At 40.2% G+C, this 27,484-nt stretch overlaps 1 protein-coding gene and 1 long non-coding RNA gene across 5 annotated transcripts in view; one reads left to right on the top strand and one right to left on the bottom strand.

Annotated features, from left to right (window-relative positions):
• LOC122180020 overlaps positions 1 to 27,484 on the bottom strand; it is a 36,186-nt gene that overhangs the window by 8,456 nt on the left and 246 nt on the right. The window contains exon 2 of one of the 2 annotated variants that reach the window (XR_006178897.1): positions 2,047 to 2,109. This is a non-coding gene — a long non-coding RNA (uncharacterized LOC122180020). Of the gene's footprint in view, positions 1 to 1,892; positions 1,949 to 2,046; positions 2,110 to 27,484 lie in introns of those variants that run through there. The other variant, XR_006178898.1, reaches the window with a different exon arrangement.
• On the top strand, positions 485 to 27,484 carry HPGDS (hematopoietic prostaglandin D synthase). Of its 3 annotated transcripts, none has more exons than XM_042871398.1 (7): positions 485 to 563; positions 7,143 to 7,234; positions 10,903 to 11,044; positions 21,184 to 21,276; positions 23,357 to 23,466; positions 26,377 to 26,475; positions 27,057 to 27,484. In XM_042871398.1, the coding sequence occupies exons 3-7, from the start codon at positions 10,912 to 10,914 to the stop codon at positions 27,219 to 27,221; spliced, it is 600 nt and encodes a 199-aa protein (XP_042727332.1). In that variant the 5' UTR covers positions 485 to 563; positions 7,143 to 7,234; positions 10,903 to 10,911; the 3' UTR covers positions 27,222 to 27,484. The 3 variants fall into 3 exon arrangements, with proteins under 3 accessions (XP_042727332.1, XP_042727334.1, XP_042727333.1); XM_042871400.1 differs by having other exon boundaries at positions 486 to 563; positions 7,090 to 7,234; XM_042871399.1 differs by lacking the exon at positions 7,143 to 7,234 and having other exon boundaries at positions 494 to 563.

The raw sequence follows: 27,484 nt of genomic DNA, 5'->3' as shown, positions 1-27,484 counted from the left end.
CACAGAGTGTGGACTACCAGCATGAGTAACACTACTCAAGAGCAGAGTTCACTAGAATCCCCTTTTCCCCCCCTTCACTGTTAGCAGCAAGAATCTCTTCATGAAAGTGGTTGGAAGTTGAATTTGAACATTTTTTTTTGTTTTTCTTATTTGTCTCAATGTTTCAATGTAATGTTGAAAACGTCTCATTTGTTTCAGTGCAAGCAAGTATTCTCCTTTAATGCACTCAGAGTTGAAGGGCTTTTTTTGTTAGAGATCAAAGAAACATCTTTTATTTTGCTGCCTGCTTAATTCATAAAACAAAACAAAAAAACCCAATGATCTTCTGCTCAGTAACTCAGTGCAATACTTGATAATTAAAAAAAAGTCCCCAAGCTTCCTTCTTTTCCAAGAAAATGATGCATTTGTCTTGCGAGCTCGTGTGAGAGTTACGATTGGCATAGTTGTCATTGGGGGAGTGGTTTGCATGTTAACAAACACTATATGTAAGCCTTTTCCACAGGGGCCAGCCTGCAGAGGAGCTCCTGTGCACTGAGGAAAGGACCACGTACTACTGCACCCAAGTGAGTTCTGTTTCAGCTTTGCTTACTGCAAGAACCTGGTTTCTCTTCTTCCCACTTTCTTCTCCTGACCTCCTTCTGCTGTTATAAGAGCTGCATAGTATTTGCTCTCTACAAATCACACTATTTGTGCAAGAAGTTCTGAGAGTACCTAATACTTTAATTTTGTTAAGTTCATTGAACATAAGTCTATGGCTGTGGCTGTTGGCATAATAAGGGATAATCCTGAGTTCTACACATCAGCTGCACTATCTACATAACGCTTTTTAGCTGCTTACAAACATCTTTAAACTTCCACCTGTACATTTGGCACCTGTACAAATGCACACAGTGCCTCAAACAACCTTCAGATATATCTTTTCAGATATTTTCTATCAGATCAGATATCTTCTGCAGCAGCAAGCCCCCACCTCTCATCAGTAGCTGATGCAATCAGCACTGAGTGGCTTTCATACTTGAGATAATTGTCAGAGAAATGCATTCAATAGGAAAAGCAGGCAAAAAAACTAATACAGGTTAAGCATGCAGGGCTCTGCAGGGGGCTTTCAGTAAGCGAGAGAGCAGTTTAGAGCAATATTCTGCTAGCTGTAATGACTGACACATGCACTTGCTTATGTAACCAAAACAAATCTAGGCTAATGTCAGAGAATTAGATACATATTAAGCAGCACTGAACAGTTCCTCTAGGTCATTTTTCCGCACTGTTCTATTCATATTCCAAATTCCCACCTGTTCTCTGGCTCATCAGTGGATTAACATGCTCTCATTCTGATTCCTACTATTATTTGATAAAAGAAATCTTCCTGTATCTGCTTCTACTTAATGCATTTTTCTTCATTCAAAAACACAATTTTTAATCTTCTCTTCAAAAGGATTCTCTGAGTATCTGTCCAGGATTTTTTTCTTTAAAATCTCACTGCCTTCACTATGTGCAGAATTGTCCTGGGCACATTTTCTCTGCTGAAAGCCATCCATTACACAAAGTGACTTCTTCAATTCCCATTTTGTGCAGCTACAATTGTTACCCTCAAAGCAGCAAACTCCTATGCCACTGATGGAGATAGTCTGTAATCTCAGGGTTTGCTCTTAAGATTTCTAGTAGCAGTTTGTCACGCACAGCCTTCTACTCAGCTATTAGAAAGCAAAACCTGTTGAAAATATAGACCACTTTTGAGCAAAATCTCACTATCAATTTATTACAATAAATGGTGGTTAGGTTGGCATGCCATTTGTTGATTGCTAATCTGCAAGTGGCACGCCATGCTGCTGAAAGATATGAACATGAATATATAAAGGCTTACCATATAGGCTGCAAATTTCAAATATACTCACCCTGTTGCTAGTTAATCCAGAAGGAAAATAAATAGTATCTGCCATATCCACACAGCTCATACTCAGTGTAAACAACTGCACGTATTTGGAGTCCGCCTACTAGCACTCCCATAAAATAAACTACAGCAATGAACTGAGAAAGTTAAATACTCACAGTTGCCACTCCTTAGAAGTACTGCAAAATAGTGCTGGAATGACTCTTGTAAAGAGTAAGAGCCTGCAATGAAACAGGACAGAAAACAAGGATATTCAGCTAATAACAGACAGGCATTTCTATGCTTTGGATCTGGGTAACAAACAGCAGAGGAATCTTGTGATACCACCTGCCTACTTTTCACCAGGTGATATTTGTGGGAGTGGGAGAGTGGACATTATGCCCTTCAGAGTCTACCTATGCTAACTCCTACTCACAGACAATTAATACCAGGATACTTCAAATACAGTCTTGTGCTGAACTGAGCTAGAGTAGAAGCAAGTCTCCTTTCAGTGTTTAAAGGGAGATAATAAACAGTAGAGAAACCAACTTCTTACATGGGTAGACAGCAATAGGGCAAGGGGAAACGGTTTTAAGCTGAAGGAGTGGATACATAGATTAGATGTCAAGGAGTTTTCCCCACATAGAAATTCCTGAGGTACTGGTGCAGGCTACCCAGAGAAACTGTAGATGCAGCAGCCCCGGAAGCATTCAAAGCCAGTTAGGATGGGGCCCAGGGCAGCAGCCTAGTGCCTGATCTAGCAGTTGGCAACTCTGTCCATGGCAGGTGGTTGGAGCTTGACAATCTTTGAGGTCTCTTCCAACCCAAGCCATTCTATCATAACACATACGGATGTACAGAAAGTAGCAGTTGAAGGGCTTCAAAAACTTGCTGTGGTACAATAACTTGCCAGCCAAAAAGAACAAACACAGGGCTCAAGCCTCTATCTGCTTGCCTCAGATAAATATTTTGTAACAAGTTCTGGGCGCAGGCACTGTCTGCAGTGTCACAGAGCTAAGCTCTGTCTGTTTGCTTCGATTATAAAAAAAACTAAAACGGCCAAAAATTACTGCTGAGTAAGTACATCGCTCCTAAGTGTAGGGATTTACAAGTCGAGCAGTTTGTGAACATAAGTCAGGACATGTACCACCAGATGCAGGCGACCCCCAGCCTTTAGGCCAAGTGTTCTTCAAAGCTACAGGTTCACACTTCTCATTACTGGTCTGTTTGAGAAGACCAGTGAAGCCTAAAGAGCAACTTAGACCTTTGTCTCCTCTGGTTCATTCTGCTGTGAAACTAATGTCAAATTAAGTGGAAAAACACCACCACAACAGGAGATAAGAGCACTGGGTCTAACAGCAGTGTGTGCCACCATTCTAGGGCAGAGCAGGAGGGTACAGAAGACCTGGTGGGCAGTGCTGGAGACCTCTGCCAATTGAATAAAATCAGGCCATATTTGCACGCGTGGTAAATTGATGGGGCGCACATTCTTCTGAATATCCTATTTTTTCCTTAATGTGTGCAGCATTGTTTAATCTTGGCTAGTTGCACTGCAGATTCACAGCAGGTGACAGTTAAAGAACAAAGCAGTTTAGACTAGTCCAGACGAGGAGCTGACGTAGCTGGGATACAAGGAGAGGAACAAAAACAAACAAACCAAAAAAAAAAAAAAAAAAAAAAAAACAAGAAAAAAACCTGTTTTCCCCAGTTCCATTCCCCACACCTGAGGAAAGATAATAGGTGGCCAAAACAGCAGTTACAAAGTTATTGAATGAACTTGAGCATTCAGGGCAAGGACATAAATTCCCCAGGCAAAACCAACAGCTGCCTATGGAGAGCTGAGTAAAACACTTAAGAAGCAGCAGTGACTCGCAGCTATTCTCTTTGTTTTATGGGGAGTTAAAGGGAGGCCACTGGTTTGTCTGAAGACTACAGAGGCTACAACGCACAAGTTTTACAAGAATGACCAGTGTTGGCAAGAGTTATGATTATTTAGACTTTTGTTCTACCGTAAAACACTTAAAGGAATTTTTAAACATCCGATGAGGAAATAAGACCTAAACAGTCTCTCATGAAAAATCATCTTCGCCACTCTCTTGTCTGGCTATTTCCTGACATTTCTGCACTTGCAATTTTATCTGTGTCCCTTGGTCTCAGGCATCCAATTAACCCATTTGAAACTCTTTACAATTTGGGAGGCTGTACAAAACTGTTTCAATATTTATTTAAATAAAAGTGGGACCAAGAAATAAAAAATAAAAAAAAAAAAAAAAAAAAAAAAAAAAAAGCCTGAGAGTCTCTGAGTCTCAGAAAGCAAAATTGTCACAGATACTCAAAAAAGTCTGCCAGACAAAGCAGACTGAGAAGCCTTATTCCACTGCCATTCTGAGCAGGCCACCACCACACTGACTGATTCAGAACGATCATGTGAATGCACAAGACTCACATCTAGCCACTCACATGGAGTTAAGCATGCACTCGGATGTACAAAACCATTCTCTCATCCAGCGCTTTCTTTGACCCCAACAAAAACCTAGCACAAAAGAGAGTTAGGACCCAAACCTGTTGATTCCTCCTTCACCTCCCACTGAAGTTTTTATTCCAGGCTAGACACTGACCCCTGGCCAGCTGCAGCTGACAGGAACTATTCCCAAGGACAGTAATGGATACAGGGCAAGCTTTAGGGGAATAGGGCACTGAAAATGCATTAGAAAGGAAGGTACCCCTTAAACTCCAAGGCAGTGCTGCTTCACTACATTTTTTGTAGACATTCTGTGGCTAGTTCCACATACAGAAAGGCTAATTTTGCCAACAATGTTCCCCATAAATACAGATCATATTTGTAAAGGCCTATTTGATATTTAGCAATTCCTAAAATCTTTATGGTTATAATTTCAGGCGATCAAACATATTGCTAGCATATAACCAGCAATGTCTCAAGGACTGTTAATAATAAAAATATACACACACACACACACACACACATGCTTATACCTATGCATATATCCAATCCTGAAAACCAAGCTAAGGAGTATCAGGCTGTAACCATCGCATTTGGGATTTGTCATTTCAAAACTCAGTCCTACATAAAATTTCATAAACGTTTACTTCAGACGATTTGTGTTTTAAACAGAAAGGAGGGTGCAGGTTTTTTTTTTTTTTTTTTTTTTTTGTTTGTTTTAAGTTTTCTTCTCCAATCCAGATAGCCTGATTGCATTGGAAAAAAAAAGGGGAGGGGGGAGGAAAATCAAATGAAAATGTTTATTTTCTGTAAATGGGTGGTGGGGGAAGAGGCATCTGCTTTTCAGAAAGTTGGTTTATGTCAAATGGAGCCGACAGCAGCTACATAGAATTACTCAAAGCTTTTCATTTTACCATATGAAGACAAAGAACACTGTTGAAATACTTAATAGAAGTCTTCACAGGTCTTCCAATGAATCTGCCAATATCCTCCATGCATCCTCCTCCAAAAGAAGGATGGAAATTTTCTTACTTTCACAGCTAGAGAAGAATTAAAACATTATTGGGGAGAAGAAAATAAAAGCTTTTTCTTTTGTAAATTTTCTGAGACACTAAATGTCTCTTGAGCCTCTAATATTTTTTACTCTGTGTTACATGCAGGAATTTATTCTTGAGAAAAAGGGACACGTTTTACATTCTGTGGGAAATGAGCACTTTTCCTTTTAGCAGCATGTTAAAAGAGATCCATCTAGATTCTTCAAACAGGACTTTCAAGCCAAGATTCTGCACTCTCTTAACTTCAGCCAAAACCCAGGTCATTATCAGCTCAGATTTCTTTTTGTACCATACACAGGCTTGACAGGCTTGCCCAATTTGCAGAAGTAAGCAGAAGGCTTGCAAGGCTCTTTAGGTCTCTCCTGCCAAAGCACAGCATGTGTCATGGAAGTATCTCCACTTCTCATGGAAATGGCAGGAAAACTCACTCCAAAAGGGAACTATTCCAAAAACTGGAGAAGGAGAAAGCTGCTTTAGTCCTCTCTAAGCAGATGAGGTATCTCCATGTCAGAGAACAGTCAGCAAGATAGACAAAACTGATTTTAATATCACTAGTGTTTCACAGGTGAAATGAGGCACAGTAAGTGCCTTTTCTGGTTAAAATCTTTCTATATGTTCATCAAGTAAAACAGCTCTTCCCAGCTCCTAAGCATTAAAATCAACAATTAATGCTTCCTACTTGGATAGACAACTTCTGACAAAATAACCTCAGGAAACTTTCTCTTGTAATGCGTCTGTCTGAATTAAAAACAAGGTCAGACAGTTTCTCTCGTTCTCTATATTTAACTTCGTAAGTTAAATATTAGCACCATTCGGCTCAGCAGCTAGGACAAAGAAATAGTTTTCAGTGCAAGAGGTTCAGTTGCTACGGATTAGAAGGGTTATGCCAGCTTATGCAGCTTGATGCATCCTGGGCATCACAGAAATACACAGGTGAGTAAGTATATGAACTAGTTGAAATTACACAAGCCTCTCTCTGGTAGGACACCTAAATCAGGCTGTTAGATCTACATGATTCTATGATCTGTATCTATTTCAGACCTACTCATCTACTCTCCAGGTCAGATTTACTCAAACATTGCAAAGAAATACCAAGTAAAAAAACAAAAACCAACAACAACAAAAAAACAAAACAAACACCGCCAACTCTTCCAGGCTTTCAGATTTCAAATACAGCACTGCTTAGGGAGGGCATGATCTCTGTTTTCTGCTTCATAAAGCAAGATACTTCTTGGCAGAAGGATAACTGTAGATTTAAGAATCTTTGGTGTTCTATTGTAAAATAAACTGAGGTACCCATCCATTACCTCTCTTGTCTTCAGGGGAAGATTTTCAGCTTCCTTGCTACAAATGGCTCCAAGTTACCCTCTCACGCCCTTCAAAGATGCAGATTTCCCCTCAGGGAGATGCCAAGGCCCAGCCTTATTTTTTTTTTCCTCCCCCATCAGTAATGATTCAAGATTAGTCACACGCAGCCACCCGTGCCTGGTGAGCTCTTGGCTGCTGAACCCCGAACAGCCCCCACAAAGCAATGCATCACCTCTTCCAGGCAGACAATTTGGTCGGCAGAGATACACTGATGAACCTCAGATCAACAGTTCTTCCCCTTGCTTGCTGAAGAGAATACGTAGCTTTTAAAAGTCTTCTAACAGTGATGGAATCAAAGCCCGTATATTTTAGGAAAGAGAACCCTTGTTTTTCCACAGTGAGAAGTACAATTGAAGGAGATTGAGAAATATTTCCTTGCATTACTTTGAAGGCTGGATTCTCAAGAAAAGTGATGAAGCACCTCTACAAAGACCAGCATTCCTCAGTTTATCTGGACAGAGCGCACCAGGTCTCTGCACAAGGGTATGTCGTACCAGCAGAATGCATGCTGTGCGTTTGTGAATTAGAAATGGACACACAAAGGACCCACACTGTTACTCAGGACAGGCAAAAACATTGCACACCTTGCATACACAGAACTGTTCACTTCAGCATCCTCCAGGTTTCTTTGTACAGTTTCTAGTCTGTCAGTAACTTTACTGTAATATCACTATCTGAAATCCAACATGTTGGTTCTCAGATAACAGTGCTGATTCCTTCTAAGCTTTTAAACTTCAATTTTGTTTGAAGTTTGCAAATTGACTGTTTTAGTCCCAATTAAAACTGGGAAAGAAAAGACTACAAACTCATCAGATAATACAGTTTTCCCATAAAGACATTTTTGACTTGAATTACTTGAAATGCGTTGTAAGATGCCTAAGAAGCCTGTAACTTTAACCTGGACTTTTACTGATGAATTATATAGATGATGACTCCTCCTACACACAGATAGAGTGAAATGAGTCTGAGATGCCTTGCACAGCTCCACGCACCACTGGTACCAGCCACAGACCAGTTTTCTCCATTTTCAGCTATATTCATAGCTTAAGAAAGAGAAAAATACAAAAACAAACAGTCAAGAAAAAACATCATAATAAACTCTTCTTAGAAGACAGATTTACCAGCAGAAATCATATACTCCCCTTCTGCGTTTATAAACACTTGTCTTATGACAACCTGAACAGAACTCACAGCACTAAGCAGGTGGCTGCATGTTCTCAAGTGGACATTAAGATCCATCACCCACTTCAAGGCTTCATTTTACCTGAAATTATTTTTTCAAAATCTGTTTTTCCTAGAACTGATGTTTCTCAATCATTTGGAATAATTTTCTGAAAACAAGTTTTCAATTTGTTCCTCATGTTTCATTCCTTTACAAAACACGATGGGAGAATGAGGTAAAGGAGGGTAAAGGGGAAATGTTACCATCTTTCTTTCAGTGTTTGGCAAATAGCTATTCAGAACACAACCTTTTCTTTCATTTAAGAAATCGACGTGGAATTGTTTAGGGAGTGCTACTCCTGACATTTCACAATGAATACAAATAAGAAATAAAACCTACAAACATTTACAAAAGCATGCTTACAGTGGAACTATAGAGGCTTCTAAGATGTCACGCTTTTTCAGTAAACTCCTCATAGGGTTACTTTGTTGTTGTTGTTGTTGTTCACAGATGGAAAAAAAACATAAGTCTTAAAGTGCATCAGCACTGCAAATGTTTGATTACTCCTTAGAGCGTATTTATTAGAAATTTGTTTAGCTTTGCTTTAAACACTTGAAACAATAGTTTCCACTACTTCCTCAACAGACTAAAACATTCTACAGCCTACTACAGCTCTCAGAAAGACTTTATAGTATTCTGCCAAAATTCTCATTTCTTTACATCATCTCAGTGCTCCTGATGATACACAGCTTCCCCTTCTATGTGTAGAGTTCTCTTGTGGTATAAATCAGACTGCTTCAAGATTCCTACTACAAAAAAGGACACTCTACCTCACTTATCTCTAGCCTGATCTATATATAGTACCACACGTTAAGCCTTCTATCCTTGCTCTTTTCAATGCCTCCCAACTACTGATAACTTTCTGCTAACAAAGAACCGGGGCAGCCAAGATGCTCAGGCTGCGGGTGGGAGGTAGCTGATGTCCATTGACTCATTAGAGAAGAAAAGAATTTGTGGACACTCCTGGAGAACAGAACAGTTACATGGATTTAGCACGTTAAAGGTTGTGTCCCCTACAAATGGAGATTGAATCAGCACTTTTCTCCTACGCCATAAAGCAATAAGAATGTAACAAGGAATGTTTTTTTGTTTAGTTCCTTCTTCAGCCTTTCTTCCCCTCCCTCAAAAAGGAAATCACAGCACATATCTAAAACATGCTTGAGAACTTGACAACTGTCAAAAACATTCTCTATAGAGAAAGAAGTAACAAGGCTGGTAACTTGTAAGCTCTACTTACCAAACCGCAAATACATTTTCCAGTAAATAATACATCTCAAATACTTATCACACAACTCGCACAACAACAACTAACGTAACTTATTTTGCCTGCACCTTCCATCTTTCCTACATTTTTTCTACAACACAAATAAAAATAAAATAAAATTAAAAAAAAAAACAACCACAATGCAAATCCTTGACTTTAAACACAATGGTAGTGGTACCTTTGTTCTGAAGCACTTAGATATCTTCACCCACTGCAACCCTGGTGGTTGCAATTGCTTCCCACTGCAGCCAGCACCTTTTAAGCACCTCTTTTGGATGATGAGCTTTTCTGCCCCAGCTTTGTGCTGTAGGGGAGAAGGCGCCTTTTATGGGAAATTAAGCAGTTTCCACTCTGCTCATTTGGAATTATGTTTGTTTTCCTCTACTATTCTCATTATGGAAAGTAGACGGTTTTACTTATAAGGAGAAAGTTGCACATGCAGTTTGCAATGAAATGCAAGCTTTCCCATTTTCCTGAATAAAGAACTTCTCCCTCTCAAGTGAAAGCTGATGATAAATCTGCTTTCAGACACATGTTTTCCAAGGCCAGATGACTAAAAAGGAGGCCGTGTTTCTCTTGCAAGGCCATTTATTAGCACTTAGTCACAAAAAAGTTCTCTTTATTTACTGGTGCAATGAAAATTATCTGTGTTGCATGTTTCATTAATAACACTCTGAGCCTGATGCATATCAAAAACATGATAAATGACAGATAAGATCTACTTTAAGGCTGCAACATTATTGATGAGAGAATTCTGTGTTAGAGAAAGCTGTGGGTGGTTGTTTTAATTTCCTTTAGCCAGTACATTTAAACCTCAGCTGAGCCCATACTTAAGTCATATTAAAGTGCTACATGCACAGAGTATAAAAGCTCATTTATAGTTTTAAGGTACCTTGCCTTCTCACAGTTCCTGAACCATCCATATTGTACAACCCAGCTGATAACCATTTTCCATTGTTGCCTGTTACACAGAGAATCAAATTAAACCACCCTGCAATGTCACTCCAAAATAGAGCCAAAGGAAGAAATTCACTTGAAAACTCAAAGTTTTTTAAGTTTTCTTTTGGCTTCTAAACAAGGACTTGCAAGAATTTGATGCTAATTTTTTCAAAATCACATTAAATTATAACTTTGCTCAGGTCAGTTGAGTATGCAGCTAGGGTAATAACAGCTAAGAAGTCGAATTTCAATACTTTGTCAGTTCTACTGATGAAGTCTTGGATGCAGATCTCTGTGAGCAGTAGAGGTGAGTAGGACAAGCTTGAACCAAATGTCTGCTCGACAAAGCATCTATTTCCTGTTACAGTAGATGGTTTTAAATGTGCACTCTGATCAAACACTTCATAGAAACTTCATAGAAACACTTCATAGAAACAGCCAGAGCTTGGAGTAGCAACAGAAATAAGCCTAGGCTGAGAGTTACTAACATCTGCAAAAAAAAAAAAAAAAAAAACAAACAAGTAATCTTTCTGGAGATATCTAAGGAGCCTGTGTCTGAATATTGTGGCTGATAAATGCGGAACAAAATGACCAATGCAAGGCATCATGGCTTGGTGTAATACATTCTTTGCATTGTACAACCACATTTCATTAACAAGCATAGATTGTGCTTTGCTAAGAAGATTGTTGCTCATGTTTCGAGTAACTTGGTGATTACCCTTCCAGGAACCCAGCATGCCCAATTACAAGCTGACGTACTTCAACCTGCGAGGAAGAGCAGAAATCAGCCGCTACATTTTTGCCTATTCAGGCATAAAATATGAAGACCATAGATTGGAAGTAGCAGACTGGCCCAAAATTAAGCCAAGTAAGTAGCGCAGATTCTTATATCAAAATTTCCACTAGAAATGATGTCAAAATCAAAACAGTTTGGGAGGTAACTTTGTGTTTCACAATCAGAAGCATATTCAATCTTGGGATATGCGAATTTTATGCCCTAGATCCAACATGGGCACAATAGCATTCCTGATGCTCTCACAGAATTCCAAAAACAAATCTTCAAGCAGCCTAAAATGACTTACTGTGGTCATTCAGATGGGCTTTTACTCCTAACAAATTTGGTTTTACTAGTACGTGCCTAAAGCTGACTTTATTCATCTTCCTGGGTTCTTAAGAGGATTTGGTCTCAAAGATCACACTGCAGCCTTCACTCCAGTATTAGAAAGCCAGGTTGGAAAAGAAACTGCTAAGAACACAACTTTGCAACAAGAAATGTTTTCAAAGAGAGAAAGTGATGAGAAAAAAAAAAAAGAAGAAAGAAGTCAGATATTTAAAGAAGAGGGGGAAAAAAAAGATCAAAAGAGATGCCTCAGTACTGTTGTTTCCAAGAACAGCACAGCCTTTCCCAGACTTCTGAGAGTGTGCTGCAGGCTACAGTGCTCCATTTTATGTGTTTTTAAGTTAAAGAGACCTCCTTTGAGAATTCAGGTGAATTGAGGAAATAACTATATAAGATATTTTCATGTTTAAGTGTGCACATATTCAGATGCACACACCAACTTACGTCCCAAAACAAAATTCAGAGAATATTAGCAACATATCAAGCCAGTATACAAAATTCAGGAATTTCAGTAAGACAAATTAAAAAGATAAAGCAAACACAGTGACTTGCAGGCTATAGAAACACCTGCAGTTTGGAACTTAGGAAAAACTATTCAAACAGCAGGCCAAGGTCAAGATGTTGCATCTCTCATGGAGATTCATATTGGGTGTTAGAAGAAATTTCTTCTCTAAAAGTCTGGTTAGGCACTGGAATGGGCTGCCCATGGAGGTGGTTGAGTCAATCATCTCTGGAGGTGTTCAGGAAACATCAATTTGTGGTACTAAAAGGCACAGTTTAGTGTGGAAATACTGGTGGTAGGCACATAGTTGGACTGGATAATCTTGGAGGTCTTTTCCAACCACGATGATTCTATGATCTGTGCAAAATTTATATTGGTTTAAAAATTTCAGGCTTTGTTTCCATTTAGTCAGCCGATGGGAACTTGAATGGATCATACTAATTGACCAGGAAAGATTTCACATGAGAAGAAATAGCTGACTGTATGTCATAAAGTGCTATTATATCTCTTGCTTCTGGAAGGTTGACTGAATCCTACCTAATTCAAATACCTATGTCATGGTGGCCTTTACCACCATTGGCATTTGCGCTGCAGTCAGTTTTCAAGTTCAGACATTTATCACCTAAAACAAGAGTTCAGATATTGTTCTGTGCACAAAATAAAGTAATACTGCTAAGGAACTTGCCTGGAGAACAAACAGTTGATGACAACCACATCCTCCTTTTCTGTGAAGCAGCAGTTACTCACACACAGTATTTCCAAACAAATTATCTGCCACAGGCTAATCATTAAGCTAAGCTTTAGATAAAAGGTAGCAGTGGTGCTTAAATGTTAACAGCTTTGTACTGTACGCGATCAAGGGTCACTGTTCAGATTTACCTTCATGTGCTTAAACACTGCCTTCACATACTATGACTAAGCAAAAAATTCTTCTCAGCTAGGCTGTATAGGATTTGTGTGTCTTAACATTACAACAACATAACATAAGCAGCTTGGATTCTCTACTGGGCTGAATTTTCAAAATAGGCCTCAGATCCCTCTGTGGAGGAGTATATTGAAGAGGGAATGGCTAGCTGAAAAAGTACCAGTCCTCAGGAAACTGGGTTACAGGACTGTTGCCAAAATGTTCAGTTATTGCTTTGTTTAACACTAAATATGAAATGAGGGAATCCCTAGAACCTGTTGAACATACACAGGCTGACAGATCTCATTGCTGTCATTTCTAGAGGTGACTTCCGATGAACATCAGGTATATTTTTCCCATTTTGCCTGTACTGTGTCTACTCCTATAAGAATAGGAGTTAAAGTAGTAGATTCCAGTTAATCTCAGCCTGGGGAAAACAAAAGAGTACTAAAGTATTAAGGGGAATTACAGCTATTTTTGATGTAACCACAACTAAAATAATAGCAATTTGATACGCTGATTATTTTGTAACCCTCAATAATCATTAAAATTGGCCCAATTCATTGAACTAATTACATTATTATATATTTATGAGCGTTTAATAAATAACACAGTCAAAATGCTATGTACATTTGCACACAATGAGGTATGTTTGCAGTACCTAAAGGGAGCCTACAAGCAGGATGATAGTCAGCCCTTTAAAAGGGGGGACAAGGCGAAATTGTTTTAAGTTAAAGGAAGAGAGATTTAGGTAGGATATCAGGAGGAAGTTCTTTACTATGAGAGTAGTGAGGTGCTGGCACAGGCTGCCCAGAGAGGTTGTGGATGCCCCGTCCCTGGAGATGTTCAAGGCCAGGTTAGATGGGGCCCTGGACAGCCTGGTCTAGTATTAGATATGGAGATTGGTGGCCCTGACTGTGCAGGGGGGTGGAAGCTTGATGATCCTTGAGATCCCTTCCAACCCTAGCCATTCTATGAGTTACCCACTTGAAATCACTTTTGACAGCAGAGTCTGCAAGTACAGTGTATGCGTGCTTACTGCAAAACCTGAAGTACAATAAATTAGGAAAAAACAATTGAGAGACAGGAAATTTTTCTCTTAACAAGTTTGGACAAAGAAAGTCCATGATTCAAGGGAACAAATCAAAGCACTTAAGTTTTTCTAAGAGCACAAATTGTCCACATTCATCAGTTAACAAAAACCTAAGGTATGGTTTCACAACAAACGCCACCCCACAGCCCAAATCATCCCATACAAAATAGAAAATACTGCCACTGTTCTGAAGAAAGGAATTCTTTATTTTTTAGTTTTGCTGTAAAATTGAATGGAAGATAGAAACTGTCTGTGCTGAGATTAATGCGCAGAAAGTTCATTCAGAAAGCAGACTTGCAGCTGCTGCAAGTCTAATTTTGGACTAGACAGAAGAGTGTTACACATTTGTTGTTTATTTTAGCATTTTCAAGTGGCTACACCAGCAAGCTGGTCCTTTCAGCACGTTCAAGAAAATAAGTAATTTCTTGTGCCTAGAAATAATGTCTCACTTGATTCTGTTTACACCCAAGAGATGGGAGTTTACTTTGTAGGGGACAGGGAATACTTAATGAAGCTAAATTTGTCATTTGGTTCATATATTCTAAATTTACATTTTCTGCAACTCAGCAATTCTTCTGTGCAGATTTCAGGCAAAAATTGTATTTTTAAGATGAACAAGTCAAAGAAAGTATTGAATTGATCAGCTTTAGCCTAGACTTCAATACAACAGCTGAATATATCAAGAAGCAGCTTTAAATAACATTCACTTCACATAGCCAATCATCAAAATAAGTAAATAAACACAAATTTACATTTGCTTTAATTTGAATATGCTATATTTAAACTTCAGACAATTTGAGAACTCTACGCAGTCATGTAATAGGGTCTCTCAAGATGCACTTTATCACATAATAGGCTCCTCTCAAAAGAGAGATAAAGTATTACACTGGAAAAAAAGGCACAACATAGCCGAGAATCTACTGCGATGATGTTCTAAGTTAACATCCTCTTAAGACACTGGATTAGCGTGCAGTAACAGCCACTGTAATGTGTTTCATTCAAAGAATTTGATGCAATGGCAATTGCACAGACTTTTAGTCATAGCAAAGGATGCTTTAATTGCGCTGATATCTGTAAACACCCCATAAACTGTTTAGGAGGTGGAATGATTCCTCAGGAAACTTGGCAGACTAATTGTTGTACTGAAAATGTTTCCAATAGGCAAATCTTTATAGACACTTGACAGCAGATAAAGATTTTTTTGTGGGAGTACCTGTGCTGTTTCTAGGATGACACGCTGCTACATCGGTCTTGCTAGAATAATATACAATAGTGATCTTTGAATAAAAGATAAGGCTTAGCAGTGGCTTTCACAGAAAATCTGAGTTTTAATAGCATCAGCATGGAAGCTGGACTAAAGTTGGAGCAGAGCACCATCCTAGTCATACATTTCCAGAAGATACGGTTGCTGGATGCCTCCAGTTCTATCCCAGTCACTTCCCAGGGGCCTTGCTCCTCTGTTAGCCTTATAAAAAATAAGTATTCTGTACGCTTGCATTGGAAGAAGCAACATTTCTGACATGTATTTCTTGTGATCCAACTAAATATTAATGGAAAAGAAAATAATAACGGACCATTTCCAAGACAAGGAAGAATTCATATTGACAAGGAAAGGCACTAAGAGGCATAGCGATGATGTTTAATTTCCCTCATCTTTAACCAATTCAAATACCTTGGTATGACACCAATCTTAGCTGCCTGATTGCGCCATTATTCTGGTTTGGAGGGACATCCAACTACTTAAGTACAGTCTGCTTAGCATTAAGTCTATGGAAAATTTAACTGTAGTCTGGAGGAAGTACGGGGAGAAGCATGTCAGTTGGGATGTATCAATCACAGGAAATATGAGGACCTAAACTGAACATTTGGGAGCAAAACCGGGGCAAGCCAGGATGAGTGTGGGGAGGAGAGAACAGAGATGATGACAAGAGTAATGAAGAATCAAAGATGAGTAGAAAAGGAGCAAAGAGCTAAGGGAAGGAGAAAATTACAATCTTTGTAGGGGCTTTCCCAGTATCTAAGGAAGCAAAGTGAGAGCATAGCTGGCAGGTTTGGGAGAATCAGATCAGCTCTGAGTTACATTACCTCACTCTGTCCTTGAAAAAGAAACAGGTCCATGTGGTTACTATCCATTGGGCTGTGCCCAGAAGGCTGGGCAAAGAGCTCTTCCTGCTCAATAAGAAGTTCTGAAGTCATTAGTGATAATCTATAGGTACTCCAAGAAGACAGTAAGTGCCACAGCCCTTGGGGGACTTCATGAGATGGAAGAAATTTATACAGACTTCCTTGCTTTTAACATACATCAGACTACATCTTCCCTGCTAGGTATCCATCCGAAACTACGAACATTGTTCCAATCACAACAGACATTCAAAACTGAGATATATATAAAAATAAATTATCTGGTGTTAAACACTAGGCAGATACTTCAGTGAATCTTTCCTGAAATGAGAAGAGAGGATGTGGATCAACCTGTACTTGTAAACAGCCTCTGTCAACGTTTTCTTGAATGCATGCAACACTAAAACTAATGAATAACTAGGATAAAAGGAAAAGTAAAAATTTGCATATGCAAATTCAATTTAAAGACAATCACAGAATTGGTTTTCCAAGCAGAATGCTTAAAAAAAAAAATATCACAAACCCATTCTGTTTTTCATGGAGTTTTCATTCAAAGTCTATAAATCAACACTATCATCAACTGTGCCCTCTGCCTCAGATAAGCAACAAAACAAGGGGATGCTAAAGGAGAACGATTATGCCTGAGAAATTTTCTAAGATGACAGTAGCAGAATTTTCTTGTTTTTCATCTTAAAATGAATGTGATTAACTGGGAGTTGAAATTTTTGCAGAAAAATTTGCAATTTCATTTTGAAAAACATAGAAAGAACATCCATATGCATACCCACGGTTATGTACTGATGTAAGAAATCCCCTAACTGATCAAGGTTAAAGAAAAACGTGTGAAGCAGCATACATATCCACCACTCAGTCCATTTTATTTATTTATTTATTTATAAAAACCCTCTTCCTTCGTGCTTTCTCTCTGATTCTTGTTTTGTGCAGATAAGATCCCTCTCACATTACAGATGCGTGTGCCACTTCTTTCAGTAGGAGCAGAGCAGGGACTGACCTATGTGCTTTGTTCACCTGGAAATACATGAACTGTACCTTACATCAGTAGCTAAAGGGAAGTCCAGTATCTAAAGAGGTGCTATAAGAAAGAACAGACTCTTTAGCAGGGTCTGTTGTGGCAGAAGGAGAAAAGGTATCAAACAAGAAGAAATTTAGACTGTGTATAAGGAAATATATATATATTTTACACAATTACACTAAAAAGTGTTGCTTAAAGAGGTGACAGATGCTCCATCCTTGGAGACATTCAAGGTCAGTCTGGATGGGGCTTGAGCAACCTGATCTAGCTGTAGATATGGCTGTGTTCATTTCAGACAAGTTGGACGAGATGATCTTAAAGGGTCCCTTCCAAATCAAACCATCCTATGATTTAAAATGGATGACGAAAATTGAACAGTATTTTAATGTAATGTTTATGTACGCACTGCTGTCATAGAACTCCAGAGGTTCCTTGAACATATGATATCAGTGAGGAGAGCAAGGGTCAAAAGAACTGACAGGAGAACGCTCAAAGGAAGCCATGGAAGCCCACATCTGTGGTGTAAGGAAATCACTGAGCATGTTCTGTTGTAACCTGAAGTTTGCGAGTACATGCGAGCCTGGCTGTGTTATCTGTACAGAGGAAATAGGCTACATGCATGGCATCTACAGAGGACACGTGGGGGTCCTTTTGCAAACCCTGCAAGCAAATGGCACCTATTTGTTGAGAAGACTATTTGTATCCTTCCTAACAAGGAAACGTACTAACACGAATCCCTCTTTTCCAATCATAGAAGGAAATCTCCAGTACTCATAGAAAACATATTGCAGCCCACAGCATTCAAACTTGAATGTACAGGCAATCTCCATGTGATGCTGTGAATTTATTATCACAAAAGTTTTTAAGTGATAAGAGCAAGATGACACTTCAGGGCATGATACTAAGAACTTGGACAGTAGTTCATGAATTTTGGATGCTAATGCTTCAAAAGAAAAAGGAGCTTCTTAAAAATTCTCTTTCAGCCTGAAAATCTAACTTCATAATCCATTATACCTTATCCTCTAACGTAGAGAAAATGCATCATGAATGTCTTCTGTTCTGACTGTTCTGTGGATGTCTGCCACATTTTTGTGTGTGCAAGGATAGCCCACCACGCAGCTAAAGATTCTTGAACAACTGATAGATTTTTACAACAGTCAACACAAGTGGGCTCTTCTCAAACCTCTCAGAAGCTGCACTCATTTGCAGCTCAGTAATTCAATAATCAAGAAATCAGCACAGTAAGGTCAGTGTATGGTCATATCAGGCACTGCACCATCATGAAAAATATCTATGTTCTGTGTTCTTTGCAAGAAAGAAAAATAATTGAATCACATTTTGAAGAGGAAAGAAAGGAAAAAGGCTATCCTGTTTACTGACTGTTATGCTTTAAAGACTTTATCGCATAGTAACGGTAACAACATACATGCTGCCTCTTGGCAAAAAAAAAAAAAAAAACCAACAAAATAATAAAAAAAAATAACTAGATTCTGATGAAAACAGGTCAGAGCTGAGAAAAAAAAAATGTTACTAGGCATGACTGGTACCTTCAAGCCATTTCCTAGAATTCAGTGGAATGCCAGGAAAAAACAAAGTAATCCAGACTTGAGCACACCCCTGAGAAACAGGACATGGAAAATGATAAGCACACTGCTGCCTGTCATGTCTTCACCCATCTTCCTCAGCTGACAGAAAGATGTCTCCCCCTTTTTTTGCCATCACTGAGGGCTTCTCAACAAGCAGACAAACAAGCTGGTTTTCATTTTCCGCTTAATGTGCATCAGAGTGAAACGTCAGTCAAACTGAAGCTGTCAGACTTCCTCCCCTCATGTGTAAACTCATTAGAAAATAGTCTGTTCTGTTTGGGATTAAGAAATTACAGTTTCCCAACCTGAACTGTCATTGCTGTGTTCTGGCAGTTATTGCTAAAGAATCTGGCTGAGTCACGATGATCAAGTCAAAGCTGTATCAGACTGCTGTGCCCCTAACAGCCCTCTACAGGCATCCCCTTAACTCCTTCCAGGCAACATTCTTTGTTTCTGAACTACACTTTATCTACTACCCTCTTGCCAACCTCTGCAGCGTGATCTCTTTTGGGGCTGGGGCATTGGAAGGACGCTTCCTTGAAGAATGCACTGCTATCCAGTATGAGCCAAAGCTCTGATTCCAAAGCTCTGCAGCTTTGGGGCCCAGGGTATCCAGCACTGCTGGCCTGTGGGAGAACCAAGGCTGTTCTCATTTTCACAAACAGAAAGTTCTTCAATTTAGCATTCAGAGATGTTCTTTTTCTCTCTGGATTTGATAAACAGGTGAAGCAATATGTGGAATTTCAAGGACTTTGCTGCTCACAGGATAATAAACATATGAAGTTTTCTAGGAAAAAAGGCTACTATTGTTTCAGAACAAGTGAGCATTGCATGCTTTCTCCCTGGAGAAATACAGTTAATTCTCTTTGATCTCCCTTGCATCTGCTAGTCGTCAACACTGACATGCATCCTGGCCTCACAGTGCATTGAGCCTGGGGAAGGAAAGGTACTCTACTCACATGCAGGAAAAACTGCACACAGGAATCCTGTATGTTCTGTGCAGCTTCCAAATTCATTCAGGTTTGATATTAAGAGTCTCATACCTAAAGTAATTCGCATATTCCATGCTAAACCACAGAGCCGTGTGGCAACACTATTATTATTTTGATAAACAGTGCAAAGTGCATCAGATTTCATTATTTTCTCCTTCTATTGCTCATCTACTTTAGGAGAGTGTTCAAAATTACCCACTGGGAGATCCCATAAAATTTGTAATCTGGGCTGCACTTCTTAGCAAGTGTCAGCAGTGGATTTGGAGAAGCAGAAAAGTCAGTAACATCTGCGGAAAGAAGGTGTACATCTCATAGTTAGCTGAGCTCATGTGCTCATCTCATTGGAACCTGCAGAAACAACAGAAATTTAACTGGCACTAAACACACCAAGGTAGTTGAAATGACACACAGATTCTTCTGTCCTCCATAGTTTATGCTAACAAAGAATGCAATCACAGCCACATCTATCTAAAATAATCATCGGACCAAAGAAAGAACGTATACGTCATCCTCAAGGTGACAGTTTCACATTGCCTTGCACATGGTGGCATCCAGATAAGCCTTGCTCCTACAGAACAGTCAAAGAAATCCCTCACCCCATCAGACAACCCTACAGGTCTTTCTGAATTACAGGCCAGCAAAGATTTTTGTAGCAACTGGAATAGATGAGGGAACAGTATGTTACCTCCCTGCTAGCCATAGCCTGCTGCACCTTGAATTCTCTGCCTTGTATCATACTCTAGACTCCTGTGGTCATTAGATTATCATATTTTCCAGCTTCCCGTGTTTTTCTTAGATTCAGCTCAATTCCAATGTTCCAGCCCCTCTTGAAGTCATGCCAACCAAAATGTGGTGTAACAGATACCCAAGTTTTGACACACAAGATATCACTAAATGAATACATCCTCACACGTATCTGTTGTGCCAGCTCAAGTTCTTACAGGTATCTATCATGCCTGCTTAGTCTGCCTTTACATATGCTCAGTGTCTGGAGGCCTCCTCCCCAGGACTGAGTTTCTGTTTTTGAATGCAAGCCTAGTCAAGTAGATTTGAATATCCTAGCATTTGTGGTTCATTGTGAGAGCTGTACTTGTCTCCCAGTGAGATAAGCTTTCATATCGTCTCTTTGGAGAACTGCCACGTGGAAAGTCTTATCTGTATTTCAGAATTTTATCCTATGACACTTCCCCTGAATTTAAAACAGCAAGCAAGCATCTTTGCAGTGCTCCCAATCTTCTATTTCATACCCCAGCTGGGCCCTGCACTACAAAGACTTCAGCAGTACTTTGCCTAGCCTTAGCATTCACTTTCCTGGGGAGAAGAAAGCTGAAAAGAAAAGGAGCTACATGCTTCAGAAGAAAAATCTTCCTCTGTAAGGAATCCAGAGTATCTAGGATGTATTCAGGTTGTAAAGCACAAGCCTAGGAAATAGGAAATTCAGTAGTTGGTTTCTACACTACAGCTGCCTTCTTGCAGTGTGAGGTGGTTTCTCCTTACCGATTTTTCTTTTTAGTCCGTGTCTATAGCATTTCCCTACAGAAACACAGTGAAACTGCTAAATGCTGTAACAAAGATTTCCCTTCAAACGTGGTAAGAGTGCAACTCGCAGTTAAGGACAATGATTTTATTTCATTTCTTTCTTTTCTTTCCTCCAAGCTATCCCATTCGGCAAAGTCCCCATTCTGGAAGTAGATGGAGTGATCATTCACCAAAGCCTGGCAATCGCAAGGTACCTTGCCAGAGAAGCAGGTAACTCATCTGACACCTTTCTCGCTCTGTTCTGCACTCACCTTCAATGCTCTGGGAAAAAAAAACACACCCGATCACAGCCAAAAGCAGAATAAAAACTAACAGCTTAAAAAGCCCAACCACAGAGCAGGACATCTGAGAGTCACTGGAACCCTAGGGCAAAATACTGAGCTACTCAAATGGAATGTAGAGAATAAAAATCAGACCACAGTAAAGAGTAAGGCTTAAAGTAACACTCTGCAGCATGAAGGGCTATAGTTCACAGCTGAAATCACTTGGCAGAGCTTCCCATTTGCATGTTAAGCACACTGAAAGGAAACTGCACAAATAATCCTGAGTCCTTGTTCATTGCAGGGGAGTTGGACTAGGTGACCTTTAAAGGTCTCTTTCAGCTCCAATGATTATAAAATTCTATGAATCCCTTTATATCCAAGTGCATTCCCCTCTGCATGTAACACCTAGGTTTTGGTCTGACTTTCCCAGCACTAAACCTTACCCTTCTGTCTCTGCATGAGAGAAAGCGTGTACCTGTGACCCCCAGTGGCTCTCAGGGTAGTTTTCCATGCAGCTAAACTCTGAGCTGTCATGAGACCAGAAAGCACCAGAGTAAGGAGCTTTTGAAAGCACTCGAGATGATTGCAGCCAGAGCACTCTAAAGCAGATGCAGGCAACAGTTTTGTTTCAGCAGAGAGATTACATCAGAAGGTGACTTCACTCATCATTAAATACTACACACCATGAAAGCACTCAGCCAGCTACACCAAATGATATAAGACTCTTTAGTAATGCAAGTAATCAAAGAGAGTAGTCAGGGCTTGCTTTAGGTCAGTAGCTGTCATTCAGACTTGCGCAAAGCAAGTCTGCTTGAAAGCAGATGTGTTGGTGGCGGTGCATGTCAGCAAAGTGAAGACAGGCTGGGAAGCTAAGTGCTGTCAGACTATTTTTGTATTCTGAGCAGAGAGACGAAACCTGCCTTTCAGAGCACTTCCTCATATTCCATGTTCTTCAGCTGAGGAAACAGTAAGAAGCCCACAGTTTTATTCTTCAAGGCACTATCATCATGTATTTTCACATGTCGAGCAATACTGCCAATTTCCTCCATCCCTGATATGATCTATTACTTGCCAGGCAAGAGGATGATGAGCATCTATGTGGTGATATGAGACTGAGAAAAACTATGAGAAATTCCTCCTTCCTCCCACATCACCTTCCTGACTGTCTCCTGCTTGGAGGCTGATCAGAAGCAGCCCTGCCTTCATAGTCAGAAATAATCACCTGCACATTCCCTCATAGCTTTTTCCATCAGACTCCAATGGGAATTTCCTGCTGGCCTATCCCAGCAAATTCAGACCATACAGCTTGTGTTAATGCAGCATAAAACAAAAACAACAAGAAGAATGAGTGGAAGGGGAAAATAAAACCCTTTAAAATTCCCAGTGACAATATTCAGTAACCCTTTAAAATAAAGAAATGGCATTTTTGAGTGTCCATCACTAACAGTTCTTTACTGAAGGCTCACAGATTACCGTGCCCAAAAGAGTGGCATATTCATTGCCTTCAAATGAATAAGGTAAATGAGGTATAAGCCAGGGAAGTGACTTGACAAAGAAAGCATATGATTTATGGAAGTCTAAAAGAACAGAGAAAGAAGAGGATAGTCTGGCTATGCACAGAAGTAAAAGGCTGAACACGTCTGTGAAGAGAAGCAAGGGAAAGAAGGAATACTGAGATAACCACTGGCAAACCAGAGAGCAGCAGGGGAGGAAAAGAGATTTGCAAACAAGACAGAGTAATCAAAAGTAAGCAGTATGTCATAAGAAGGTTTAAATGGGCTGCATGTTCAGGTGATGGAAAGAAAAACCTCACGCTTTAGGGAGCTATATGAGACTGGAGGGGGGAAAAAGCAAAGTTAGGTGATATTACGCCAGGATGTAAGGGAGTCAGATGCATATTGTTAGCATCAAAACACTCTGGATAGCACATATTTTTTATGGAAATGCTCACAAAGAATAGAGCTTACAGCTAGAGTATCAAGCATTTCTGACAAGTCACTAATCTCCCTTATGCTTGCTTCTGACAGGTCTGGCAGGTCAGACTCCAGTGGAGCAGGCATTGGTTGATGCCATTGTGGACACCATTGATGATTTCATAATACTGTTCCCCTGGGCAGAAAAAAATCAGGATGTGAGGGTAAGACAGCCACTAAGCTAAACAATGATAATCCATATGCACGTGTACCTCAGCATCTCCTCTGTGGAAAAAGCCTCATGCCAACCCACCATCTCACTTCACCCCAAGGCGGAAGACCGCTATGGCTCTTCCTCCAAGCTAACTGAGTTAAGGTCATCTGCTTCCTTCCACCTCCACAAGATTTTCCCCATTGTGGGAACAATGAGGTCAGCATCAGCCATCTCACCCGCTCACTTTAAACTGAGGATACCATATACACGTATATCAAACTGCTCTTCAAAAGGGCACTCTCTTTCCAGTCAGCACTGTAATATCCGTACCATCACAAAAAGCTCAAATCTTTGTGCCTTTGCTAATTCAGTGTGATAAACAGCTCCATCCCATTTTCTTTTTGTGCTCCTACACCTTGGTTTCTTCATAATATTTTAGAAAAATTCAGAAACCCTTGGCCCCACCACTATCCAGTGTGGATCTTCTGCAGACACCAGTGCCCATGGTAACGCATGGCTGTGATACTTGAACGCAGTCACAGACAAGTCCTAGATCACTTGAGGTTTTGGCATCCCTCTTTTTCCCAGTGCTTGCTCATCACATCCTTAAATGCAAACCTACAGAGTTGTTGCTCAGGGTACAGTGAGTTAATGCTGGCACTGCAGATATTTCACAGTGCTCTGACCTCAGGAGATGACACAACACTTTTAGGAAAGTTGTGATGTAGCAGCATGTCCATTCATTAATTACCAGAGCAGCCACCTTTTCCTTATCCAAACATCTTGGACTGACTGGGATACTGTGTTACAGAAACCATAGAGGACCAAATGTTCACAAACTAATAAAAAACAATGAAATCTTACAAAACCTTCTTGGGAAAAATCTGAAGTTTGAAAGTTTTAGTACTCAAAAACGCTAATTACTTTGCTTTGCAAAGACCTCTTGGAGTTTCCTAATTTCCCCCTAGTTTGGCAAGGGAATGTTGACTCACAGTTTTTGGACATTTAGAAACAGGCACAGCCTTGCTGGTGTAGTAGTGCAGTAGAGCACGTAAGCCATAGAACTGCTGTCCCTGTTCTTCCATCACTGGGTGTGCCCCAGCTGTCCCAAGGCACTTCTCCAAAACAAAGATCTGGGTCGTGCCTCCAGTGCTCAATGTGAAAGGGAGCAGTGCTCACAGGCAGCCTGCGTGTGCCTGTGTGCACATACACTGCATAATATTGTCTGGGAGGCCAAAAGGTCTAGAAAATTGCTTTTTGGGAGTCTGCAGCACTTCTGGCACTAATAGATCTCCCTGGGTCCACTGCCACCACCTTGTGGTCGACGTGCAAAAGGACAGAGACTTGGAGAGTAACAAACGAGATTTCATTCGTTATGTATATTTTGCAAAGGGTGGCAATATTAAAAAATAAAGTTACAGCACAGGCTGCAAGTCTGACATTTCTGAATTGCAAACTTGTGGCTGTGACTTGCAGTCATAGCACTCAGTTCAAAGAATCATAGTACAACCCAAACTGAAATGGACCCACAAGGATCATGGAGTCCAACTCCTGGCTCCACACAGCACCACCCAAACATCACACCTTACGTCTGAGAACGCTTTCGAAATACTTCTTGAATTCCAGCACCTTAGGGCCGTGATGACTGCCCTGGGGTGCCTGTTCCATGCCCACTACCCTCTGAAGAGGTGAAGAGCCTTTTTGTATCACCCAACCTAACCCTCCTACGATGCAGCTCCATGCCTACCTTTCCCCTAGGTCCCATTGCTATCAGCATAGGGAATAGCTCAGCACTGTCCCTCCACTCCCCTCACGAGGAGCTGTAGGTTGCCATAAGCCCTCACCTCAGCCTCCTCTGCTGAGTTACAGAGCTCTTTGCAGACAGCAGGAGGAGATGCCAAGACTTCAGTCTGATCTGCAGAAATACAGGTTGTATTCCAACCAGCAGTTTTGGGGTCAGGCTGCTGCTGTTTCTAAATTTTGGCTTGGTTAAATATATGGCCAGGTCACGTACTCACTGCACAAACTGTGCCAAAAAGATCATCACAGATGCCAAAAAGATAATCACAGCCATTTGCGATCTCAATCACTTTGTGCAGATGACAAGAGAAAAGTAGCTATCTCCCAAGGAAACAGCTAACCCTTTACTAGCAGCCTTAAAACCTTCTGCTGCGGGAACAGCTAGTGGAGAACCACTGCTATTCAGTCTTATCCTTAACTCACCAACATGCAAGGTATCCTCCCATACAGACTTAGCCTCAAATCTCACTGAGGCATGAAAAAAAAGAGAACAACCTGCTAACACGAAAGTTCAAAGTTAAATCCAGCAAAAGCCTGGTTCATAGCCTACATTAGGAGGGCTGGCAAGGAAAAACAACTGACCAATACTTGACCAACAGCAGAAAAGAACGGGCTTATGGGATTCTGCAAACTGGAGGGATGGTACAAGAGGAATGGCTAGAAATTCTTCCCAAATCTATGGCAGGGCTCCTGCCACGTTGTCACAGGCTGTTGAGTGGCATCACCACACACATCTCTGTGGGAGATCTCAACATTCTTTAGGTGCTAATAAGGAAACAAATTGCCTTTCTGCACAGCTCACTGAGTCTAGCTCTGGGTGTTTCAGGCAGGTGACAAGCTTTTCAGGTAGTTCAGCTTTCCTGCATTGCATAGTATCCTCTTGCAAGTACTCTAATGACAACACAGCTGCCACCAAATTATTTAAAATAACTGCACTCTCTGCATTCTTGATCTGTACTTGGATGTTAACACATTCCTTCCACCAAAGAGGAATGTGACAACTCTACTTGGATCAGACCATCTATCAGCTTTTCCAGTTTTCCCTGTGCATCTTTTTTCCTAAGAAACCTTCAAGAATCCAGTTTTGCTGATCGCTGTGTGCATTCTGTTCTTCCCCCAGGAGAAAGCTTTTAATGACATCCTCACCAACAAAGGCCCCGAGCTGCTGAAAAATCTGGATGCTTTCTTAGGAGACAAAAATTGGTTTGTAGGGAAATCTGTAAGTATAATTTCGGTTTCTCTCATCCCAGTGACACCGCCAGTAAAATGCAACTGTGACTACTGTTAGCATTATGGATTTCACGCTATCCCAATGAAATCTTGTAAAAACAGGTCACTTGATATATATATATATTTTTTTTATTTCTTTCTTCTTACCAATACACAACTGGTTGCTCCATTGTGTAGCGAAAGCTGTTCACGCCATCAGAAAAAGAAAGCAAACCAGGATAGATCTGCATTTCCTAAACCATTCTAGATGTTGATACAAGACACTTTAAATACTTTGCACTACTTAGTGGAGGTGTGAGTTACAAACTCTGCATAGAGTCACTGCTTGATTTCTGAGTCAATACTAAAAAAGAAGAAGAAAAAACAATACTAGTGGCAAGAACCTGTTTTGACTAATTTTTAATCAAGTTAATCCTTGCATTGCAGCACAGTTACTATCTCTGTAACTTAAGAACCCAAAACCTAGCAGGAACCAGATCATTCGTGCTTCGTTTTTGCTGAGAATATTCGTTGCCCTAATTTTCTGAGATTACCAATTCAGGTTTACAACTTCTTTCCTCTTTCCACCAGGTAACATGGGCTGATTTCTACTGGGATGTGTGCAGCACAACGCTCCTATCCTATAAAGCTGACCTGGCAGACAAATACCCCAGGCTGTTGGCTCTCAGGGACAGAGTGCAAGCACTGCCCGCTATTGCAGCCTGGATCCAGAAAAGACCAAAGACAATAATTTAGATCAGCTGTTCACTGCAAAAACAAACGCATGTTTTTTGATTTTTGAACATTACAAATGTGCTAAGTTATTAATTTTAGAATCATTTAAATTAATTTCAAGTGAGTGTGCAGGACCAAATCAGAATCTAGTAGAGTAGAGCCTGGGTAGAGGTGCTGTTCCAACAGCATTCCCTTCATCACTAAAAAAGTGTTTGAAAAACACAGTCAATGTTCTGTAAGTACTCAGATGGAGAAACAATAATAAATATTACTGACAAATATAA

This window comes from Lagopus leucura, unplaced genomic scaffold (genome assembly GCF_019238085.1).
Source record: "Lagopus leucura isolate 7727_CA_CO unplaced genomic scaffold, USGS_WTPT01 Super-Scaffold_100004, whole genome shotgun sequence".
NCBI classification, from domain to species: domain Eukaryota; kingdom Metazoa; phylum Chordata; class Aves; order Galliformes; family Phasianidae; genus Lagopus; species Lagopus leucura.
Note: the sequence above shows the minus strand (reverse complement) of the source record. Positions and strands in the feature narration are given on the sequence as shown.